At 38.9% G+C, this 20,179-nt stretch overlaps 2 protein-coding genes across 5 annotated transcripts in view; one reads left to right on the top strand and one right to left on the bottom strand.

Moving 5' to 3' along the window:
* Positions 1-9,601, bottom strand: part of LOC114031680 (DNA-dependent protein kinase catalytic subunit-like) — a 167,918-nt gene extending 158,317 nt beyond the window's left edge. For all 4 annotated transcript variants that reach the window (XM_027846827.1, XM_027846829.1, XM_027846830.1 and 1 more), the window contains exons 1-6: positions 9,427-9,601; positions 2,926-3,002; positions 2,732-2,824; positions 2,050-2,124; positions 717-825; positions 73-185 (exon numbers count right to left, since the gene is read on the bottom strand). In XM_027846827.1, the coding sequence (XP_027702628.1) occupies positions 73-185; positions 717-825; positions 2,050-2,124; positions 2,732-2,824; positions 2,926-3,002; positions 9,427-9,586 (627 nt within the window). In that variant the 5' untranslated portion in view covers positions 9,587-9,601. The remainder of the gene's footprint in view (positions 1-72; positions 186-716; positions 826-2,049; positions 2,125-2,731; positions 2,825-2,925; positions 3,003-9,426) is intronic.
* An 821-nt stretch (positions 9,602-10,422) lies between these two features.
* LOC114031927 (DNA replication licensing factor MCM4) overlaps positions 10,423-20,179 on the top strand; it is a 22,456-nt gene continuing 12,699 nt past the window's right edge. Inside the window, exons 1-9 of the mRNA XM_027847142.1 lie at positions 10,423-10,513; positions 10,723-10,832; positions 12,863-13,027; positions 14,308-14,471; positions 14,985-15,086; positions 15,759-15,854; positions 15,965-16,060; positions 17,274-17,412; positions 19,766-19,986. Coding sequence (XP_027702943.1) covers positions 10,760-10,832; positions 12,863-13,027; positions 14,308-14,471; positions 14,985-15,086; positions 15,759-15,854; positions 15,965-16,060; positions 17,274-17,412; positions 19,766-19,986 — 1,056 coding nt within the window. The 5' untranslated portion in view covers positions 10,423-10,513; positions 10,723-10,759. The remainder of the gene's footprint in view (positions 10,514-10,722; positions 10,833-12,862; positions 13,028-14,307; positions 14,472-14,984; positions 15,087-15,758; positions 15,855-15,964; positions 16,061-17,273; positions 17,413-19,765; positions 19,987-20,179) is intronic.

Here is a 20,179-nt window from a genome sequence, read left to right as displayed (position 1 = left end):
TTAAATTAATTTTCAAAAACCATGTTTTTGAAAAACAGGGTTGCTCAAATTTTATGGTTTGCTATGTCTTACCTGGGTTTTTAGTTCACCCAAGAAAGCACGGAAGAGTTTTTCTGAGTTGTTCACCATAACACTAGGATGTACTTCCCCTAAGACTCCTAGGAGCTCATATATCTTTTCTAATACTGGAAAACAAAATTTCAAATGAAAGCACATTTGAGTAAATTGGCAACAAAAAATGTGTAAATGTAAAGAAATGAGTCAAAAAATAAATTCAGTTTTACCCTAACAATCAAACTACAGTAAGACATACAAACACACTTAGCTTGACACAGTAGATTTATTCCTGAAAAGATCTGTCCAAATTAATTTTGGGGAAAAAAAATAAAATTATATTTTAAAAGCCCTGAAAAGTTTGTTAAAGGAAATTTTAGTTAAAATATCCCCAAGAAAAATCATTAATAAATGAACAATTATTCCTTAACAACTTTCTTATAAAGTTCAATTTAACAGAAATTTTTTAATAAAATATATGCTCCCTTACAAGGAATGTATGTATGTAAATGTGTGTGTGTGTGTATGTATATGTGTGTATGTGTGTGTGTGTGTGTGTGTGGGTATAGATATCCATAAATCTATATCTCTCTATCTTTATAATGGTTATTAGAGCTAATTAAAGTATCTTAAACTCAGTAGGAAAAAAAAAAGCCTCTCACCTGTATCTGCTATTTTTGTTTTCAAAGCAAGTTCTCCATAGAATTTGCTAAAGAGTTCTCCAAGTTGGAATTCTTCCATATGTCTAGAACTTCGTAAAGTTTTGAGCAACTGAGAATACATAAAATAGCACTTTTAAAGAAAAGAATGGGGAAGAAAAAGTAGAGACTATAATTTAGTCAAGTGGTAAAGAGTGCTGTGGCTCTGAAGAGGGACTAGAGATACAAGATGAAATCATAAAAAGACCACTTAATTTGAAGTTATTCATGTTTTTCTTGCTATTTACTAGCTGAGTGACACTAAGAAAGTTCTAGGGAGCTCAGATTTAGAACTGGAAGACACCTTAAAGTCACCTAGTCCAATTTACTCTACATTTTATAGACAAGGAAACTTGGACCTAGATTAGTTAAGTGACTTGCCCAAAGTGACACTGGAAACTAGTAGCAAAGCTAGATTTCAAACCAAGATCCTCCAGTTCTAAATTCAGTGCTTGAATGGCACTACTCAAGTGACTTAATCTCCTTGAGCCTCAGTCTCCTTATCTGTAAAATGAAGATAAAAATATGGATACTACCCTAAAGGAGCCCTGAAACTATCTACCTACCCAAGTATATATTCAATGGCAATTCAATTAATTAAAAATTATTTAAGTGCTTATTATGTTCAAATATCTAAAACCAAAGCAGACTCTCAAAAAGATGCAGATGAGAGCAGAACCCCTAGCTCTCCAACTGCTTGGATTCTGAGAGTTAGTCATGGGAAGAGTACTGGACTTGGAGTCAAAGACCTGGGTTCCAATTCTGTCTCTGTCACTTACTACCACCTATGTGATTTTCGACAAGTGACAATCTCTCTGGTAGTGGTCTCCAGTTTCTTCATTTATAAAATGATAGGATTGGACTGGATGACCTCTGAGAATCTGAACCAGTTTTAATTCTATGATCCTCACACATCACAAGGAAATAAACAGGTAATTTTTGGAACCCCCAGTTATTATTAAATATCAAATCAACCTTTCACTTATAGAGAGGTTGAGAAAAATAAAGTAATCATTAATTCATTCCCTTTTTACCTGTTCCCTTTACTCCACACTAAGAGCCCAACTCCCATTTCTGCTGTTTTAAGGAAAGCAGTAGAAGACAAGTTATCAAGGTGCTGAGGAATGGAAGACAGGAGAATGGAGATGTTCTCTGAATTTAACTTTCATTCGGGTTGCAATCTATTACAATGCTCTCCCCACCCCTCTAACCCAAACCAAAAAATCCACAAATTTCCTACTTCATGAATTATATGTATAGGACATACTATTAATACCCTTACAAATAAAAGGATTACCTCAATAAGAAGCTCCAGGGCTGGAATCTTACATTTTGCAGCTTTATCTTTTGTGTAAACACTGGTACACAAGCTCTAGGTTTAAAATGAGACACCAAAACCATCAACAAGCTGGAAGAATCAAGATTCAGTGATGACTCAAATTAGATCATAAGGAAAAGTTACATTATGAATATACTTTTAACAACTAAAAAATTGCATTTTAATATGCAGAACATGAGGCCCACAACAGACAACCACAGTAAGTTCCTTGGTGCCACTGTGAAAAAACAAAATACTGGACCAGATGGAAGATGGGTCTGACCTATTTCAGAAATCACTATGTACTTTTCTTTCCGATCAATTTGTGATCTAGCCAAAGAACAAAAGCATTTTAGTAGGATTTTTAAAACACACATATGTGTGTGTGCATATACATACATATGGGTGTGCATATATGTGTCATATTTCATCTGCATAAAATTATATTACATATTTCTTCAATTATAAAAAAATGAATAAAAAGATCAAAGGGAAAAACTTTTTAAAATGGTATGGTCACTGAATTTTTAATATAAAGATACCTAAGTGAGGAAATTTCCCAAACAGAAAAGCAAAAATGTAGGAAAAACAACTTATGTTCTGGGTTTTTAGAAAACAAAATAATGTAAAATAGCAAATTTCAACCAATTTTTTTTCTTACCTTAATTCCAAGACAGTAAGGTTCAATTTTCTGGCCAATTTTTTCTAAAAAAACGCATAAAAATTTTAAGGCTTCTTCTCTGCAATCCCGAAACTAGAATAAAAAGAATATCTGTATTTACTTTAAAGTGGAAAACTAAGAGCTTTTCCAATATAGAGAAATACACAAAGGCGGCAAAATAATTTTTAACTTACTTCTTCAATGCTTAGAGATTCTCGAATAAATACAGGTAAACCAAACTCCTTGGAAAAAATCAAAGAAGTCTGTAAGGCTGCACAAAGAACAAAAAAATGGTTAAGAAACTTCCTAGGAATCACCTTGTAAAGCATATACCTACTGTAAGAGGCAGAAGCATATTAGCATTAAAGAAAGGCTAGAAAGGGCTAAAAAATAATCCTGGTCAAATGGCTTAATATTTTTGTGACCAGATTAGAGATGAATTTGTTTAGTTCTAAATGCAGGTGATTAATATAAAATCAGTGACAAATACCAGAGGAGCTAGTGGAAAACAGGTATTATCATATAGTTGGTAGAGCTATGAAGTGATTCAGCCAATTTGGAAAGCAATTTGAACTACGCCCAAAAAGCTATTAAACTGTGCTTACCCTCTAACCCAGAAGTACTGATAATAGGTCTACACCTCAAAGAGGAAAAGGACTTATGTGTAAAAAATATTTATAGCAACCCTTTTCATGGTTGGAGAATTGGAAACCATGGGGTTTCCCATCAATTATGGAATGGCTGGACAAGTTATAGTATAGGAAGTGAGACTTAAATGAACTGATACAAAGTGAAATGAGCAGAACCAGGAGAACAAATTATATAATAACAATGATATTGTAGAGACAAATGACTTTGAAAGAGTTAGGAACTTTGATCAACATAATAATGCTCAACCACAATTCCAAAAGACTCATGATGAAATTTGCTACCCATTCTCCAGATACAGCACTGATAGACTTGGGATTTTTTTTTTTGAGACATGATTAATTTGGGAATCTGTTTTGCTTGACTATATATGCTTGCAATAGTTCTTGTTTTTCTTGTTTTCATGGGGGGTGGGGGGGGCTGGTGAGGAAGGAAGAAGGAAGAGAATTCAGAGCTGAAAACAAAACTGAATTGAAAAAAAAAAGAAAAAAGCCTAATATAAACTAAAACTGCTATCTAATGGCAACAAAATGAAGGAATTAAATGTACCTTGTTTATTCAATTTTAAAGAATTTTTTTTTACTTTCTTGATTTTCTAAAGAATACGCAATAATTCCACTATAATCACTGGAGACACCTTGTGGACAACAGGAGGGGAAATGTCAATCAGGTTTGATTAAACTCATCAAACTTTCTGCAGAAACCAAAGTGAGTGCTCCAAGGAGACATGTAGCATCATGACACACAGGCTGTATACCACATAAAAATAAGACACAATCACATGTTGTTCTTACTTCTGCCTAAAGAATGTAAAAAGGTTTACTAACTTCAGGTAAAACACAAATCAGGACAGAGACAGATAAAGGCTGGTTCAGGTACTTCATTAGTATAGAACTCCCAGGGAGAAAACTCCTTCTAATGCAGGTCAGCACTTTGTTACTTATAGTCTCTGAACTTCGTTGCACCTGGCAGTCTTAGAAAATTGCCTAGAACAAGAGGGTTAAGTGAGAGGCCCAGGGTCATACAGCTAGTATGTGACATAGGCAGTGCTCGAACTCAAGTCTTCCTGGCTTCAAAGCCAATTAAAGTTTGTAAATTTTATTAAACATAAGAAACTATTTAAGGGGTGTTCCTTTAACAAACTGTAAGGAAAAAAATCATTCAAGGTAATAGTCCTGACTGACAGGTGTCCTCACCATCAACTTTGAAGCCCAACTATGACATCATTCATTATATATATATAGTGCTGAACTTATTTGGCAAATATTAAAGGACCACAGACCTCCAATGAGGGGGAAACCATTATCTCCAAAGGCAGCCCATTTTAAACAACTAAAATTGTCAGAAGAATTTCATTACATCAAGCCTAAAGCTATCTTTAAATAACTTCCAGTATTTGCTCCTTGTTCTTTCCTTGGGGTCTTTCAGCACTGTTTTAGACTCAATCTTTGGCCTTACCCTACTCTTCTTCACTTACCTGTGTACACCTCATCCAGCCATACCTCCCCACCAAAGACAGTAAACTCCTTGAGGGCAGAGGCTGTGTGCTTAATTTAGATCCCCAGTTACTAGTAAGACCCTGCCCACTTTATCTTAGTAAACGGTCATTCAATTCAATTGACATTAGGAGAGAATATATATACTAACAGCTGATGGTCTACACCTGGGGTGGGGAACCTTATGCCTTAAGGCCACACATGGAAGTTTGGATTCAAAGGGCCACACTTGAGGACCTAAAAGGTCACACTTGGCCTCAAGACCAAAGATTCCCCACCCCTGCTCTACACTATAAACTTTATGTGTGAAATCATACTAATCAATCTCTCATAATCAATTTCCTTAAAATCTTAATGAAACAGTAGCTTTAGTGTATAGGTAGAAGAAAATACTAAAAAATAAAACTGGACATTTACTTAGTCCAGCCCCCTTCTTCCAAGTAGAATTATGCCAAAATCAGGCTAAAATTCTCTGGAGAAAGAGATTCCACAACCTTGGAGTGCCCTGGTACTCTCCTCATTTTTAACAACCATGACTAGCAATTCCTTAGAGCTAAACCAAATCCCTTCCCCTATAAAACAGGGTGAATAGTTGAGCATAATCTCTTATAATACTCCTTTTAGAGCTTGAAGATAATCACTAAATTTCCCAGATTAAATCTCAATCACAACAGAGTAACATTTTTGCATTAATCCAATTCTCTAGCCCTTTAGTTATGCTCAGGATTTCACAGACATATAACAATATACAAGCAAGATAGAAATATGAAACTACTTTGCTAGCAAATATGCTCTATGAATATAAAAGAATGTGGGTATGTTTTTTTTTGTTTTTGAGACCTGAAGTTAATTTTTTCCACCTAATAGAGTACTCTTCTAAAGTCTAGCACTACATTGTTAATGAGGCATCTTAATGAAAAACACAGAACCTGCTTTAAAAGGGATCTCGATGGCAATCCAGTGCAACCTACAGCTGAAGAGAATTTTTCATACCACCTGCCTGACAAGCAGTCATCCAGCCTTTTCTTAAAGACCTCAAGAGGCTTAATCTACTTTTGTATATTTCAATGAGTCAGTCCCCCACCCCCACCCCAAGCCTAAATTAGCCTCTACAACTCTCACTCCCTTGTTTCTAGTTTTTCCTTCTAGGGTCAAGCAGAATAATGAAGTCTAATCTCTCTTCAAAGTAACAGCACTTCAAACACTTGAAAACAACCACTGCTTCTCCAAGCTAAACATTCCAAGTTCCTTTACCCAGTCCTCATATGGCATAAATTCAAGGTCCTTTACCATCCTAGTTACCCTCCTCGGAACACTCTCCCAATTCATTAATGTCCTCCAAAATGAGGCACCCAAAACTAAACATGGGAGTAGTACCTAGCCTCCAGATATGGTCTGACCTCCCATGCTTCTCAATGCAGCAACCTAAGATCACATCAGCTTTTTCATCTACTGTATCACGCTGTTTACTCATACTGAGCAGTACACTAAACCTCCAAATCTTTTTAAGACTAACTGCAGTCTAAGCACATTTCTCTGCGCCCCACCCCCAACCTCAAGAAGCATTTAAGAGATGCTTACTGCTTAACCAGGCACAGTCGGCTAAAAAACAAACAAAAAAACCCAGGCTTCTCTACCTTCAAGGAGCTCACAATCTAGTGGGGAAAACAGCATACAAACCAACCACCATGCACAAATAAGATACATACAGGATAAATCAGAGATAATCAAAAGAAGGAAGACACCAGCATTAAGGGGGAACAGGAAAGGCTTCCTGCAGAAAGTGGAATTTTAGCAGGGACTTGAAGAAAGTCAGAGAAGCCTGGAGACAGAGGGAGAGAATTGGTGGCATGTGGGGATAGCAGTGAAAATGACCAGAGTTGGAAGATGGAGTATCTTCTTTGAGGAATAACAATGAAACCAACGTCCCTGGATTGCACAGTATGTGGCAGGAGTAAGGTATAAGACAACTGGAAAGGTAGGAGACCAAGTTATGAAGGGTTTTAAAAGACAATAAGATTTTATATCAGATCCTGGAAGTAAAAAGGAGTCATGAGAATTGACTGTAAAAGGGTTATGAAATGTAAATGTGATTTTAAAAAAAATTATCTCTATTAAACTTTATCTTACTTAATTTTTCCCAATGTTCCAGCCTGTCAAGACCTTTTTGGATCTCACGTCTATCAATCAACATGTTAGGTGGTCCACTTAGCTATGATCTGCAAATCTGATAAGCAAACCTTCCATACCTTTATCCAAATTAAGTGTTAAGAACATTTAATGGCACAAGACCAAGCACAGATTCCTTGGGACAGTCTTGGGTCTAGCTATTCAATAGTTCTAAATCCACATAACAGTATTATTAAAACCTACTCCACATTTCTTTAGTTTCTCCCTAAGAACAGTCTGAGGGACTTTACTATAACCTAGTGGACTATATTTACCACATGTGACCTTTTTTTTGGATTAAGTGTGTTTTCATGGGTGACTGTAGGGAGCTTGCAATGAAGTTATTTTCTCTATAAATCCAGAGTAGCAACTACTTTGCAAAACCTGCCTGTGGCACTGAGTGATTAAGTGATTTTACAGTCACTATGTGTTAGCAACAGACTTGACCCCAGTTGTTTTTAAATGGAAATGTTTAGTGACTTTAGTCCTTTGATGGACCCAAATGTAAATGTTTCTAAGTAAGTTAAGAAGGAAGTATTACAATGGCAAACTGACAAAATTCTTATGCTAGTCTAGTCGACAAAAAAAAGTTAAAAGCACAAAACTTCTTTTCATCCCACAAACACTAAATTTTTTTAGTAGGTTCATTAAAAAATAACTTTGGCAAAAGTATTTTAAGATTTAAAGATAAAAATGACTGGGAGTTGAGGGGTGGGGAACATAAAGAAGAATATTGCCTTCATCCTATCTTGATTTTACACCATTATCATTCTCCCTACTTCCCACCTCCTACCCCACCAGGGGGGGAAAAAAAGAGCTGTCTGGCATATTTGTTCAATTATAATGAATTACCATGAATTTTTAAAATCTTGTTTTCTGGAAAATTGCATTGTACCAAATGAGATCACTGGAGACAGTGCCAAATGAGAAAAACTTGAGCTAGACAGCACCGTTCCATATACAGCACAGCCCTGTACGGTAGAGAGGAACACTGGCTTTAGATCGTTAGACCTGTGTTCAAACCCCAAATCTGCTGGTTGCTGCCTGTGGAAACTTGGGCAAGTTCCTTAAATGAAACAATCTCCAATTACCTCCAGGATCAAAGCCCTTCACCTGGCCCAATCTTCTTAAAATTTACTTTATTCCATGCACTCTACAACCCAGTTTCAAGAGACTGGCCTTCCATACCTAGGCACATCATCTCCTGACTCCTGCCTTCTGGCTCCCTTCCCACCACAAACCAGGCTTCCATCAGGACCCAGTTCAAATCCTAACTTTCTACTACAGGTTCTCTGCTTTTGAGACCCAATGATTTCCTTCTGAGATTACCTTCCATCTACTCTGTATTGCTTTCTTGCTTGGACATAGGGTCTGTATGTTGTCTCATCCGTTAGACCGTTAACTGTTTGAGAAAAGGAACCCTAGGTGTTGGAGTTTTTTTGGGGGGGGAGGGTGCCTCAGAACTTAGCACCTGCCTGGCACAAAATAAAGCTCAATAAATACTTAACTGACTCACTCAAGTAAATAGTACATGCCCCATGTATAACCCGTATCAGACTGCTTCTCATCTTGGGGAAGGGAAGGGAGAAAAATCTGGAACTTAAAATCTTTCAAAAGACGAATGCTGAAAATGGTCTTTACGTGTAATTTGAAAAAAAAAAAAAAGCACTACTTTTTTTTTTAAACAGTACATGCCCACATTCACTGGTAGTCGTTTCCCATACCAATGAAATCACAGGTCATGAAAAGGAAAAAGGGGGGGGGTTGAGATAACCTCCGAGGTCCCTTTCACCCCTATAACTATGGTCCAAAGATTCTACGTCTTAGGAGCAGTCCTCCTAAAACTGCTTCTTAGAAGCAATGACTCACTTCTTGGGAGCACTCAACCAACATTTACAAAGGGCCTACTAGGTGCCAAGCGCTTACGAATGTGCGCTGAGCACAAAGTTAAGTTTCTTAAATTTGTCCCCAATAACAAGAAACAAATAGATGGTCAGTAACCCCAGGAGGGAAATTAAAAACACAAAGATTTTTTTTAAACGCCATGAGAGATGAATACGTCGCCCAAGCAATAGATGCTTCGGGGTTAACCCCCCGTACAAGATACACAGACAGGGCCGGAAACGCGGAGGGGAGAGGTTACACTTGAGGTCCGGGCGTGACACCCAGGCCCGGGGCGGGGGGGGGGAACAGGTTCCCCACGTGCCGCCGGAGGGCCCACACTCTGCGAACCCCCTTCTCCAGGGCCCGGCAGGACGGGCCCTTTCCTAAGCTCGGCAGCAGGCGGGGCCCGCAGGGACAGCCAGGGAGGGGAAGGGGAAGCTTCTCTCGCCTCCAGCCCGGGCAGCCCGATGGCCGGAAGCGGGCGCTTCGGGGACCCACCCAGGACGGTGGGGCTGGTGCAGAGCACGCCCTCCTGGCCCACGGTGCGGATGAGGTGATAGGCGGCCAGCCCGGCGCTGCCCGGGTCCCCGCCAGACAGCAGCTCCTGCAACTGCAGCAGGGAGCCCTGCAACCCCCCGCCGCCGGTGCAGCCAGACATGGTGCCGCTGCCGCAGCCGCCGTCACCGATTCGGAGAAGAAGAAGCCGGGAGGGCCCATCAACTGCACCACACAACCACGGCTTGGCGCAGCCGCCGGGGGCCAATCACGAAGCGGAAGGAGGGCAGCGGCTAGCCAGGGGAGGGCAAGACCGGCTGGGACGCAGGACGAAACCTTTCTCGGGGGAGGGGGGAGGGAAGAGAATAAGGACCAAATTGCGAAGGGTAACAAGAACAAGACGATTAAAGAGAATTTGAGTTGGGTAGCCAGATTATACTGTGAACTAAGATAGTGACTGCAGCAAGGTTAGAAAAATGAAAGGAACGTGATTTGTTGAGCAGGAATATATTAAGCAACACAACAGGAAATTACTCAGTGGTACGGTCCGGGGAAGGATGAAACTGAATCCAAAAGAGCAATGTCGGACTCAACTATTGGAATTTCAAAGGGGCACTGATGGAGGATTATGGATTTGGATCTGGATCTGTTCATTTTCTTAAGACATAAGTTACAGACCAAAAACATTATTGCTAGAAATTTTTCCTCAAAAAAATAGGGCTCCCTACATTCAAGTAAACGGATTTGTATGTACACAAAATAAAAACTCAACCCCTCATAGGAGAATGGTTTGCTCTGAGCCGCGAGTATTCCCGCTAAACAGGGGTCAAATTGAGATGAAACCACCTGCACATTATGGAGGGGGAAATTGGCTAATGTTTAGTTCCGATCCCCTACTGGTTACATAAGGAGGTAAATTCATTTTCCTTATTCTTATGCTCAGTGGTACCTCCCGGAGGTACTTTTTTTTTTTAAACGAAAGGTGACTGCAAGGATTGGCGGGAACCCTTAGGGGCGGGTCCTAAGTTTCCCGCGAAATATTGTCCGGGTTCGGCGGCTTCTTGTGGTCTTGGGGTCCTCGCCATTTCAGGTAAGGCACCTTCGTGGGCAAGGATAGCGGGCGGCGGGTTCTGGTTTAAGTGCCGCAAAGCTCAGAAGGTGGAGAATGGAAACCAACTTGGAGCGAAAGGGAGCTAGAGGCCGAGACCGGGCGGCGAGGGCGGCTTCCCGCCCCGGGGCCGGGGTGGGTGCGCTCCTAGTCGGCCTCTGAGCCCTGACCTGTGGCCTCCTTCCCTGCAGCAGGTGAATCCCCCTCGGAGCGCGGCCACTCTTCGTCATGTCCTCGTCTCCTGCCTCGACCCCAAGCCGCCGAAGCAGCCGCCGCGGCCGGGCCGGCAACCCTTCCACGCGTGAGTTTGGACGGTGTCTCCCTTCCCCCACCGCCGGGTTCCATCCTCTTGCACCCACCGTCTTCCCCGCCGTGTTGAGTGGGGAAGAGAAGACTCCTGAGCCACGGCCTGGGGTTTTGCTGCCTTTTTTTTTTTTTTCAAGTCCCAGACTTTCCAGACTGAGACTTTGTCTTTAGTTAAATGCAACAATTAGCTTTCAATTCAGTTCAGTTTTTTTTTTTTTTACTATATACTTGCTGTTTGCCAGCGCACTGCGGTCAGGCTCCGGAGGAAAAAAATGTATTTATGCTAGTTGGAAGATAAGACTCAACATATTTCTTAGATTTGCTTTTTTGTAGGAGACTAGGTAGACCTAAAACTTTCCAGACTGACCTTTCTCTTTTTTTTTGACATTTTGTTTTTGTTGTATTTTTCTCCATTACATATAAACAAAAAAGATGTACATGTATTTTTCTAATCACATGTAAAAACAATTTTTAACATTGATTTTTTTTAATTTTGAGTTCCAAATTCCCTCCCTCCCCTTCTGCACCTTGAGAAGGCAAGCAGATTGACATAAATTGTACATGTGCAGTCATGCAAAATGTATTTACATATTAACCACGTTGCAAAAGAAAATGCAGACCAAAGAAACCCAGAAAAATAAGGAAGTTTTAAAAAGTATGCTTTGATCTACATTCAGATGCCATCAGCTATTTCTCTGGAGGTGGATAGCATTTTTCACCTTCAGTCCTTTGGAGTTGTCTTAGATCACTGTATTGCTGAGTAGCTAAGTCATTCAGAGTTGATCGTCTTATAATGTTGCTGTTACTGTGTACATAGTTCTCCTGGTTTCGCTCCTTTCATTTTTCATCAGTTCATGTAAACTGTCATTTCTTAAAGCACAGTAGTACTCCATCACAGAATTAGTTTCCATAATATAATGGTTATCATCTTTGCCTAACATAGGAAAGGTCTCCTGTTTAAAATGGGGCAGAAATACAGTTCTGTTCTTTTGGGCAGCTAGATGGCCAAGTAGATAGATTACCAGACCTGGAGTCAGGAAGACTCATCTTTCTGAATTCCTTGCTGTATGACCATGGACAAGTCACTTAACCCTGTTAGCCTCAGTTTCCTCATCTGTAAAACGAGCTGGAGAAGGAAATGGCAAACCATTCCAGTATCTTTGCCAAGAAAACCCCAAATGGGGTCAGAACATAACTGAAAATGACTGAACAACAAACATCACATCAGAATCATGCCACAACTTGTTCGGCCATTCCCCAGTTGATAGGCATCTCCTAAATTTCCAGTTCTAGAACTGCCAGTTTTAAGAAGAAGAAATCAAAGCTATCTATCTTTAGTCATGTGGAAAAATACTCTGTCACTATTGATTAAGAGAAGTGTAAATTAAAACAGCTCTGAGGTACCACCTCTCACCTATCAGATCAGCTCATATGACAGAAAAGGCCGAAAGGCATGTTGGAGGGGATGTGGAAAAATTGGGACCACTAATGCATTTTTGGTCAAGTGTGAACTGATCCTACCACCTGCATTCTATCAGGAAAGATAGCACATACCCTAAAATGGTACATGTGAGATAAACCAAGAGTAAATGGAAGAGAGTCTTAGACTAGAAACAAGTGGAAATGGGGGGGGGTGACTCGCAGGCAGGATAAAAGGATGAATCTTATGCAGGAAATGCCCTTTCAGCCAAGTTTTAAAGGAAACCAAGAATTCTATCAGAGTTTAGGGGAAGAACATCTTTGGCATGGGGAGCAGCCAAAGCAGAGAGACAGGAGACTGGTTGCTTTCTGTGAGGAACAGGGTTGCAATCTTCATTAAAAAAGAGCTGCCTCAGTGATAAAAATCCTGCAACCTTGACATAAATGTGCCTTTTAAAAGCAGATCTTACGAAATTCTACACACATCTTTATACCTTTGTCAGCACTTGATAGTTGCTCAGCTAGCTGGTCCATGAGATAGGCAGATCCTGTGAGAACAGACATAAAAATGGAGAGTCATTTTACATTTCTATTTTTGTGTCACAGCTCACAGCGAGAATGCCAAGTCTTCTCCATCTCAAAGGCGCCGGACAGAAGATTCCACGTCCACAGGAGAGCTGCAGCCGATGCCCACTTCACCTGGGGCTGATATGCAGAGCCCTGCTACCCAGGAAGCCTTGTTTTCCAGCCCACCACCTTTTCGTTCTTCAGGTAGGTTCCTCAAGGAGTTCCATTTTAGCCTAGGCTGCAGGACTGTCATTCTGGAAATGACTCAGCCATTAGTTACTAGTTTATCAATATTTGAAGTAGTTATGATAATCAAAAACATTAAAGTATCTACTAGGTACTTGGTGGTATCACTTTTCTGACTTCACACCTTTTCCACCAACAGCAGAGGAGCTTAATGCAGAAAATTGGACATACCAGCTCCTTCTGAGATGGTGGAAAAGAAAGCCATAGGGGGCAGCTGGGTGGTGCAGTGCAGTGGATAGAGCACCGGCCCAGAAGCCCCGGGTACCTGAGTTCAAATCTGGCCTCAGACTAAACACTTGACATATACTAGCTGTGTGACACTGGGCAAGTCACTTAACCCCAATTGCCTAAAAATTAAAAAAAAAATTTAAAAGAAAAAGAAAAGAAAGCCATAGTTGAAAACCATGATCAATTGGAGGGGCAGCTAGATAGTTGGGCTTTCTTGTTGATGTGGCCTTTGGAACAAACCGATGATGGTTGATACCATAGCCACACTTACATGGTTGGGAGCTTTAGGGTTCTTTTGTGCTACAGAGTGGGTGGCAAAGTGAAGAAAAGTCTGTATTTCTTTTCTGATGAGCAGTATATATATAAATTCCATTCCACATGTCTAGTTTTTCTTCAAGTCAACTCTGTTTCTGACAGAACCTTGGCTCTTAACTTTTGCTCAATTCTATATTTATTGTCTTTCTTGACATTGCCTAATTTTACCTTTTAATTTCATTTTTTATTCTGAATTTTGAGAAGAATCTTTTAAATAACTTTTTATTTAAAATGATTTTGTTTATTGATAAAGATAAAAACTTAGATGATAAATGACACCATTTGGTCTGACAAAGAATATTCTATCGTGAAACTCTGGCCAAAGAAGACAGTGCCATTAGTATGTGTCTTAGGTAAGAACATAATTTGATCTCACAGTAAAGAACTAGAGCTTCATTTTTAGTACTTTTTTCTTAAGTTTCGAGATCTATTTGCTTCTGAAATCCAAAATCTCTCATTAGATCTGAATATACAGCTGAATTACAAAAAATTAAGGCTATCTAGTGAAAAGGTAATCTGTCATTTTATGGAAATATTTATTGCCTGCAATACCTGAACTAGCCTGAGTTAAAACAAATTCCTAATCTTCTCTGTAAGAGCTTTTCACTGTCCAGCAACATACGGTACTTTTTTTTTCCAATTAGACATGCTGCCATCTAAAGTTCTCATTGTAAAACTTGTTTTGATTTCTGTAGCTATTCCTCTTGAATTTGATCTCAGTTCACCTTTGACATATGGTACTCCCAGTTCACGAGTAGAAGGAACTCCAAGGAGTGGTGTTCGGGGAACGCCAGTGAGGCAGAGACCTGATCTTGGATCTGCTCGTAAGGGTCGTCAAGTAGATCTGCACTCTGATGGGGTAGGTGTATAAATCCTGTTTTACTCATTGGTTAATTTAGAGAAGATGCCACATATGCAGTAACAGCAATATTGTAACAACAAACTTTGAAAGAGTTTACTACTCTGATCAAGACAATTCCAAAGGACACATGATGAAAACTTCTGTGCACCTCCAAAAAGAGATCTTGATGAACTCTGAATGCAGATTGAAGCATATTTTTTTCACTTTCTTTACTTTTCTTGGTGTGTGTGTGTGTGTTTCTTGGGTGGGTTTCCTTTTGCAACATGGCTAATATGGAAATATGTTTCACATGACTTCGTGTATAATCAATATCATTGCTTTCCTTCTAAATGGAGGAAGGGCAAGGAGGAGGGAGAGAATTTGGGACTCAAGATTTTTAAAAAACAAATGTTAAAAATTTAACATGTACTTGGGAAATATCTAAGAAAATGAAATATTTTTTTTAAAAAAAGATGCTATGTGTTAAGTTATTGCTAAAGAGACTTGAAGGATTTGTTTTCTTCCCAATAGCCAGCTGCAGAAGATACAGTTGCAAGTGAGCAGTCTCTTGGCCAAAAACTTGTGATTTGGGGGACAGATGTAAATGTAACTACATGCAAAGAAAATTTTCAGGTAAGCTGTGTGAGTTAAATATCTACACTTTTTTAATATCTTGATGCTTTTTGGTCTCTAGAAATGTTATAAGAAAGTAACAGGCAATATGTGGCAATTGAACTAAGGTCCCTTTGAGCTCTAAATTTCGCAATTCTGTAAGTTTCTGAATGGCATTCAAATCTAAGGAAAATATCACAGAGGGTTTAACATCATTGAGATGTGCTTCTAGTTTTCAGGCGATAAAAAAATGGATTGTGAATTGTTGCTAATATTTGCTTACTCTCAAACCTTTTAATCTACACTTTAATGCATAATTTATAAGGAAAGAACATAGTTGATTAGGACTTTAAGTAGAGACAGCATGGTGTAGTGGAGAGACAGTTGGGAAGACTTGGGGTCAAGTCCTACAATGATAAAATTGACAGTGTGACTATGCATGAGCAAGTCACTTAATCTCCTAGTGTCCCAGGCAACTCTTTTAAGTCTGAGAACAGATATCGTCTATATTGTTGGAGAGAATTTCTCATAGATAGTGCCTTATATTAGTGAAATTTCAAGTCCCAATTTTTTTTTTTTTTTTTTTTTTTTGCTATAATGAGCAAAGTATTGCCACTGCCTAAAATATAAGTACAGGATGCTCATTGCCTAAATTATAATTGGGCTAATTTTTCTCTTCCTATTTTTGTTAAGCGATTTCTTCAACGTTTTATTGACCCCTTGGCCAAAGAAGAAGAGAATGTAGGCATAGATCTCACTGAGCCTTTATACATGCAGCGACTTGCAGAGGTAATCAAAGGTTTTTCTGGGTTTTTTTTTTTTTCCTACAAGCAAAAATTTTATGTATTATGCTTTAGCTTAAGTGGGTAATTGTTTACCTTTCATTTTTAATCTTGTAGATCAATGTTATTGGAGAACCATTTTTAAATGTAAATTGCGAACATTTAAAATCATTTGACAAAAATTTGTACAGACAACTTATCTCCTACCCACAGGTAAGAAAGAAATTATTTTGAAATGAATTTGTTTTAGCTCTCATCCATGTTAGAGCTACATCTAATAGAACCTCCAGGAAGCTAATTGTATATGTTGCTCAAATAAATTTCTTCTTAAGTTTTTTTGTTTGTTTTTAGGTATCAGAACTTTAAATGTCTTTGTAATCATTTAAGATGGAAATTTTTCAAAAATGTATTACATACTTTATTATGTTTTGAGAATGTCACTATAATGTAAATTATTGCTCAGAAGAGTGATTCCCTCAGGCTCTGTTAAAAGATATAAAGCTGTTTATTAACCCCTACTCTAAATGGCCCCAGTTCGCTGTGGTTTTTGAGTTACTTTATTTTCTCTTTTTGGGTTTTTTGTTTACTCCCTAGTCACATCTTGCCACTGTTAGTGTGCCTGCCTATATCGGGCCCCTTCTACTCCTCTACTATTTCTAAACAAGTATGGATTCTTTCTGTACTATATCCCCTTCAACAGACTTCTTAGAAAAATAGTATATACCTAGTTCCTCCTCACTTCCCACCACATTGTCTTTTCTCTAACCAGACTTTTATACTCACTGCCCCCCTAAACATGTCCTATGCTAAGCACTGGAGATAGTCAGTGACCTGCATTCAAAATTGAAGAGAGGAAACTTCTGTTGCATTTGAAAAACTGTATAGTCTTTTTAGTGGTCCTATCTATTCCCTCACACAAAAGGATGCCTTTTAACACTAATAATTCTTCCATTGAGTGTACATGGCTAAGAATCATGGAGAACTATAATCTCCGAAGAATCAAAATTGCAGATGACGTAATGAGCAATGGAAAGAGATACAGTGAGCAAGAGTAAATTCATCATCAGAAATGTGTGATTAGAAAAGGAGATTGGGCTGTTGTATAATGAGCAAGTGATAATCAGTGCACCAAAGTGCACTGGCCCTCACAGAATATTGACATGACACAAAGGACATTTACAATTCATTGGGTAGGTTTACCATGAAGAATTTGTAGGAAAGCATGGGCAAGAGTCCCATTGAAGGTAGGGATGGGTTTTATTTTGTACCTTTGAAGAAATCACATTAGGATCACAGGGTCCATTGTATACTAATTAATCCTGACATGTCCTATTAATATGAGACTTTGAGTTCTGTATACTACTTGAAAATAGATGTGAATACATTTTCATGTTTTTAAAATATATTTTTTGTTCATTTTGTATAGGAAGTTATCCCAACATTTGACATGGCTGTCAATGAGATCTTCTTTGATCGTTATCCTGACTCAATATTAGAACATCAGATACAAGTCCGACCATTCAATGCACTGAAGACTAGGAACATGAGAAACCTAAACCCAGAAGGTAACATTTTTATAATTGGAAAGTGGCCTCCTAACAGAAAATGAAAGAAATTTTAGTAAAACTCATCAAATAATGTTACTATTTCTTAATAGAGTTTTTGATGATTTTCAAAGTATTTTGGTTCTAATTCATCCTAAGATGATCCATAAATTCTTCTATTTGAGTTTTTTAATGGTTTCTTGTATGGATTTGAGTAAGATGAGATAGTATTAAATTTCTTTTTTCTGTCCCATAGTGAATTTATATAAACTTATCCACTATTACCATAAAGGTTGAACTTCAAGTTTAGTGGAAATTATCTGTGACCATTAAATTTAATCGCCAGGAAGCTGACAGTTGTTTACATCTGTCTTGAAGAAAACACACCCAAGTGAAAACAAATCAAGAAGTAATTGTTGAGCCACCTATGTACCAAGCATTGTGCAAAATGTTTTTGTGCTGTGGAATGTAACAAACATGTAAAATGTACATATCCTGCCCTTAAGGAGTTTGTAATCTAATTGGGGAGAAAAGCTAAAAATATGAAAGTTAAATAACAGTACAAGAAGCTGAAGCTGGAAGGGGCCTTCAGAGGCCATATGGTCCAACTCCTTCATTTTCCTGATAGGAAACAAAGGTCCAGAGAGGTTTTGGATTTGCCAGAGGTCACACATGTCGCAGGTGGCTGATGTGGGTTCAGACCCAGGTCTCCTAGTGCACAATCCAAAACTCTACACTGAAAAATAATAAGTGGTAAAAGATGTCCCCAGGCAGTGTACGACTGATATATGATAAGCTGTACATTTGTTTATGGCCACTCGCAGGAAGGAGAGCTCTCTGAGGGCTTGAAAGAGTTTCCTGTAACGTATAGGATATTAGCTGGACTTGGAATGGTAGCCAGAGTTTGAAGAGGCAGAGAGAAGTAAAGCAAGCATTACGGATAGGGGTAAAGGAAGGAGTTTGGGTTGGGAAATTGAGTATTTGAAGAGAAGACTATAAAGATAGATTGGGACCAGACTATTGAAGGCTTTGAATGTCAGACCAATGGCTTCCTTCTGTTTGAACTAGAAAGTAGTAGAATAATGATGAAGGCTGGTGGAATGTAAATAGAAGAGGGATAGCTAGGTGGCACAGTGGATAAAGCACTGGCCCTAGAATCAGGAGGATGTGAGTTCAAATCCAGCTTCAGATACTTACTAGTTGTGTGACCCTGGGTAGGTCACTTAACCCTGATTGCCTCCAAAAAAAGAAAAGAAAAATGAGAATATAAATCAATGAAGTAGATGACTGGATTTGAATGACTCCTTCCTCCTTTTTGCATTTATTTGAGAAGAGTAGGAAAAGAAATTCTCATGGGAAAGGACAGCTGAGTGTTACATTGTCTACAGAGGCAGGCCAAGTTTCCAGTTATTTCAAGAAGAAACGCTCAGAATACCAGAGAGTTTGACCAAAGGGAGAGTCGGGGACAAACAACAAAGCAATTAGGTGGGTGAGAGTGAAATGAATTTGAAGATGATATGAATGATCAAAGGGTTGGTGTGTATAGCAGAATGAAAGCATATTAGAAAAAGAAGAAAAGGAGAACTGGAGTGATTGGTTGACTAAGCAGAGTGAATTAAGGAAGGAATAGCTGAGTTTACTTGGGGTAAGGGGTGGAAGCAAGAAATGAAAAGACAAAGATAACATATGGTATAGTATAGACATATATACATATGAACACACAGAGTAGAGTCAGATTCAGGCAAAACAGTAAAGCTTGGGCTGTTCCAAGTAGAATATTCATGTGTTAGAATGTGCCTCAGAAAATAAAATCTAACCTAGACATAGGAAACCTCTGCACAGGTATCATTGTGGGAAGTAGGGATGGGTAGGTCCTGATGAAGTTGGAAAGGCCTTCTCAAATCTAAATTATGCAGAATGAAGTCTCTGGTTATTAGAATATTATAATTTGTTTAAATGGATCTTAGAAGTATAATCTAAGAAGATTTCCTAGTTTTCTGCTACCTCCCCTTTATTTTAGTTCTTGATAGATAAAAAGCTTATCAATTTTATACGCATCAGTCAGTCAACATTTATTAAACACCTATTTTGATTTAGGCTCTGATAATACAAAAATGAAATATAAATATGAAGAAGTACATACAAGATAAGCAACTAGGTAATTTGGGGGAGGATAGCACTAACAGTTGAGGGGAATTATGTAGATGGTGCCACTTAAACTGAGCTTTAAAAGATACTCAAGATTGTAAGAGATGGAGGTGCAGGGAGAGAGTTTCCTGGACCTAGGGTGGCCTGTGCAAAAGCACCCAGAGAGGAGGTAGAAGAAAGGACCATAGTAATTGAACTGTGACGCACTTTTTTCTCCTCATTATAGATATCGATCAACTAATTACCATCAGTGGCATGGTAATCAGATCATCCCAGTTAATTCCAGAGATGCAGGAAGCATTTTTCCAGTGTCAGGTTTGCGCCTTTACCACAAGAGTTGAAATTGATCGTGGCCGGATTGCTGAACCATCCGTATGCAAACACTGTAACACGAAACACAGTATGGCACTGATCCACAATCGCTCCATGTTTTCTGACAAACAGATGGTATGTTGTTGCCTTTTCTCGCTATATAGTAATGTGGGGTCTCACAGGCAAAGCATGAGTCTCAGGCACTGACCTTAGACATCTGTTTTTACTGCTCATCCTCCCAATCAGAAAAAGTCAAGTTTAGCTTGGCTTACTCTGATCTTCACACACACACACACACACACACACACACACACACACACACACACAC

The sequence above is a fragment of the Vombatus ursinus genome, unplaced genomic scaffold, assembly GCF_900497805.2.
Source record: "Vombatus ursinus unplaced genomic scaffold, bare-nosed wombat genome assembly UNPS02015255.1, whole genome shotgun sequence".
NCBI classification, from domain to species: domain Eukaryota; kingdom Metazoa; phylum Chordata; class Mammalia; order Diprotodontia; family Vombatidae; genus Vombatus; species Vombatus ursinus.
This window is presented reverse-complemented; position numbering and strand designations above follow the sequence as displayed.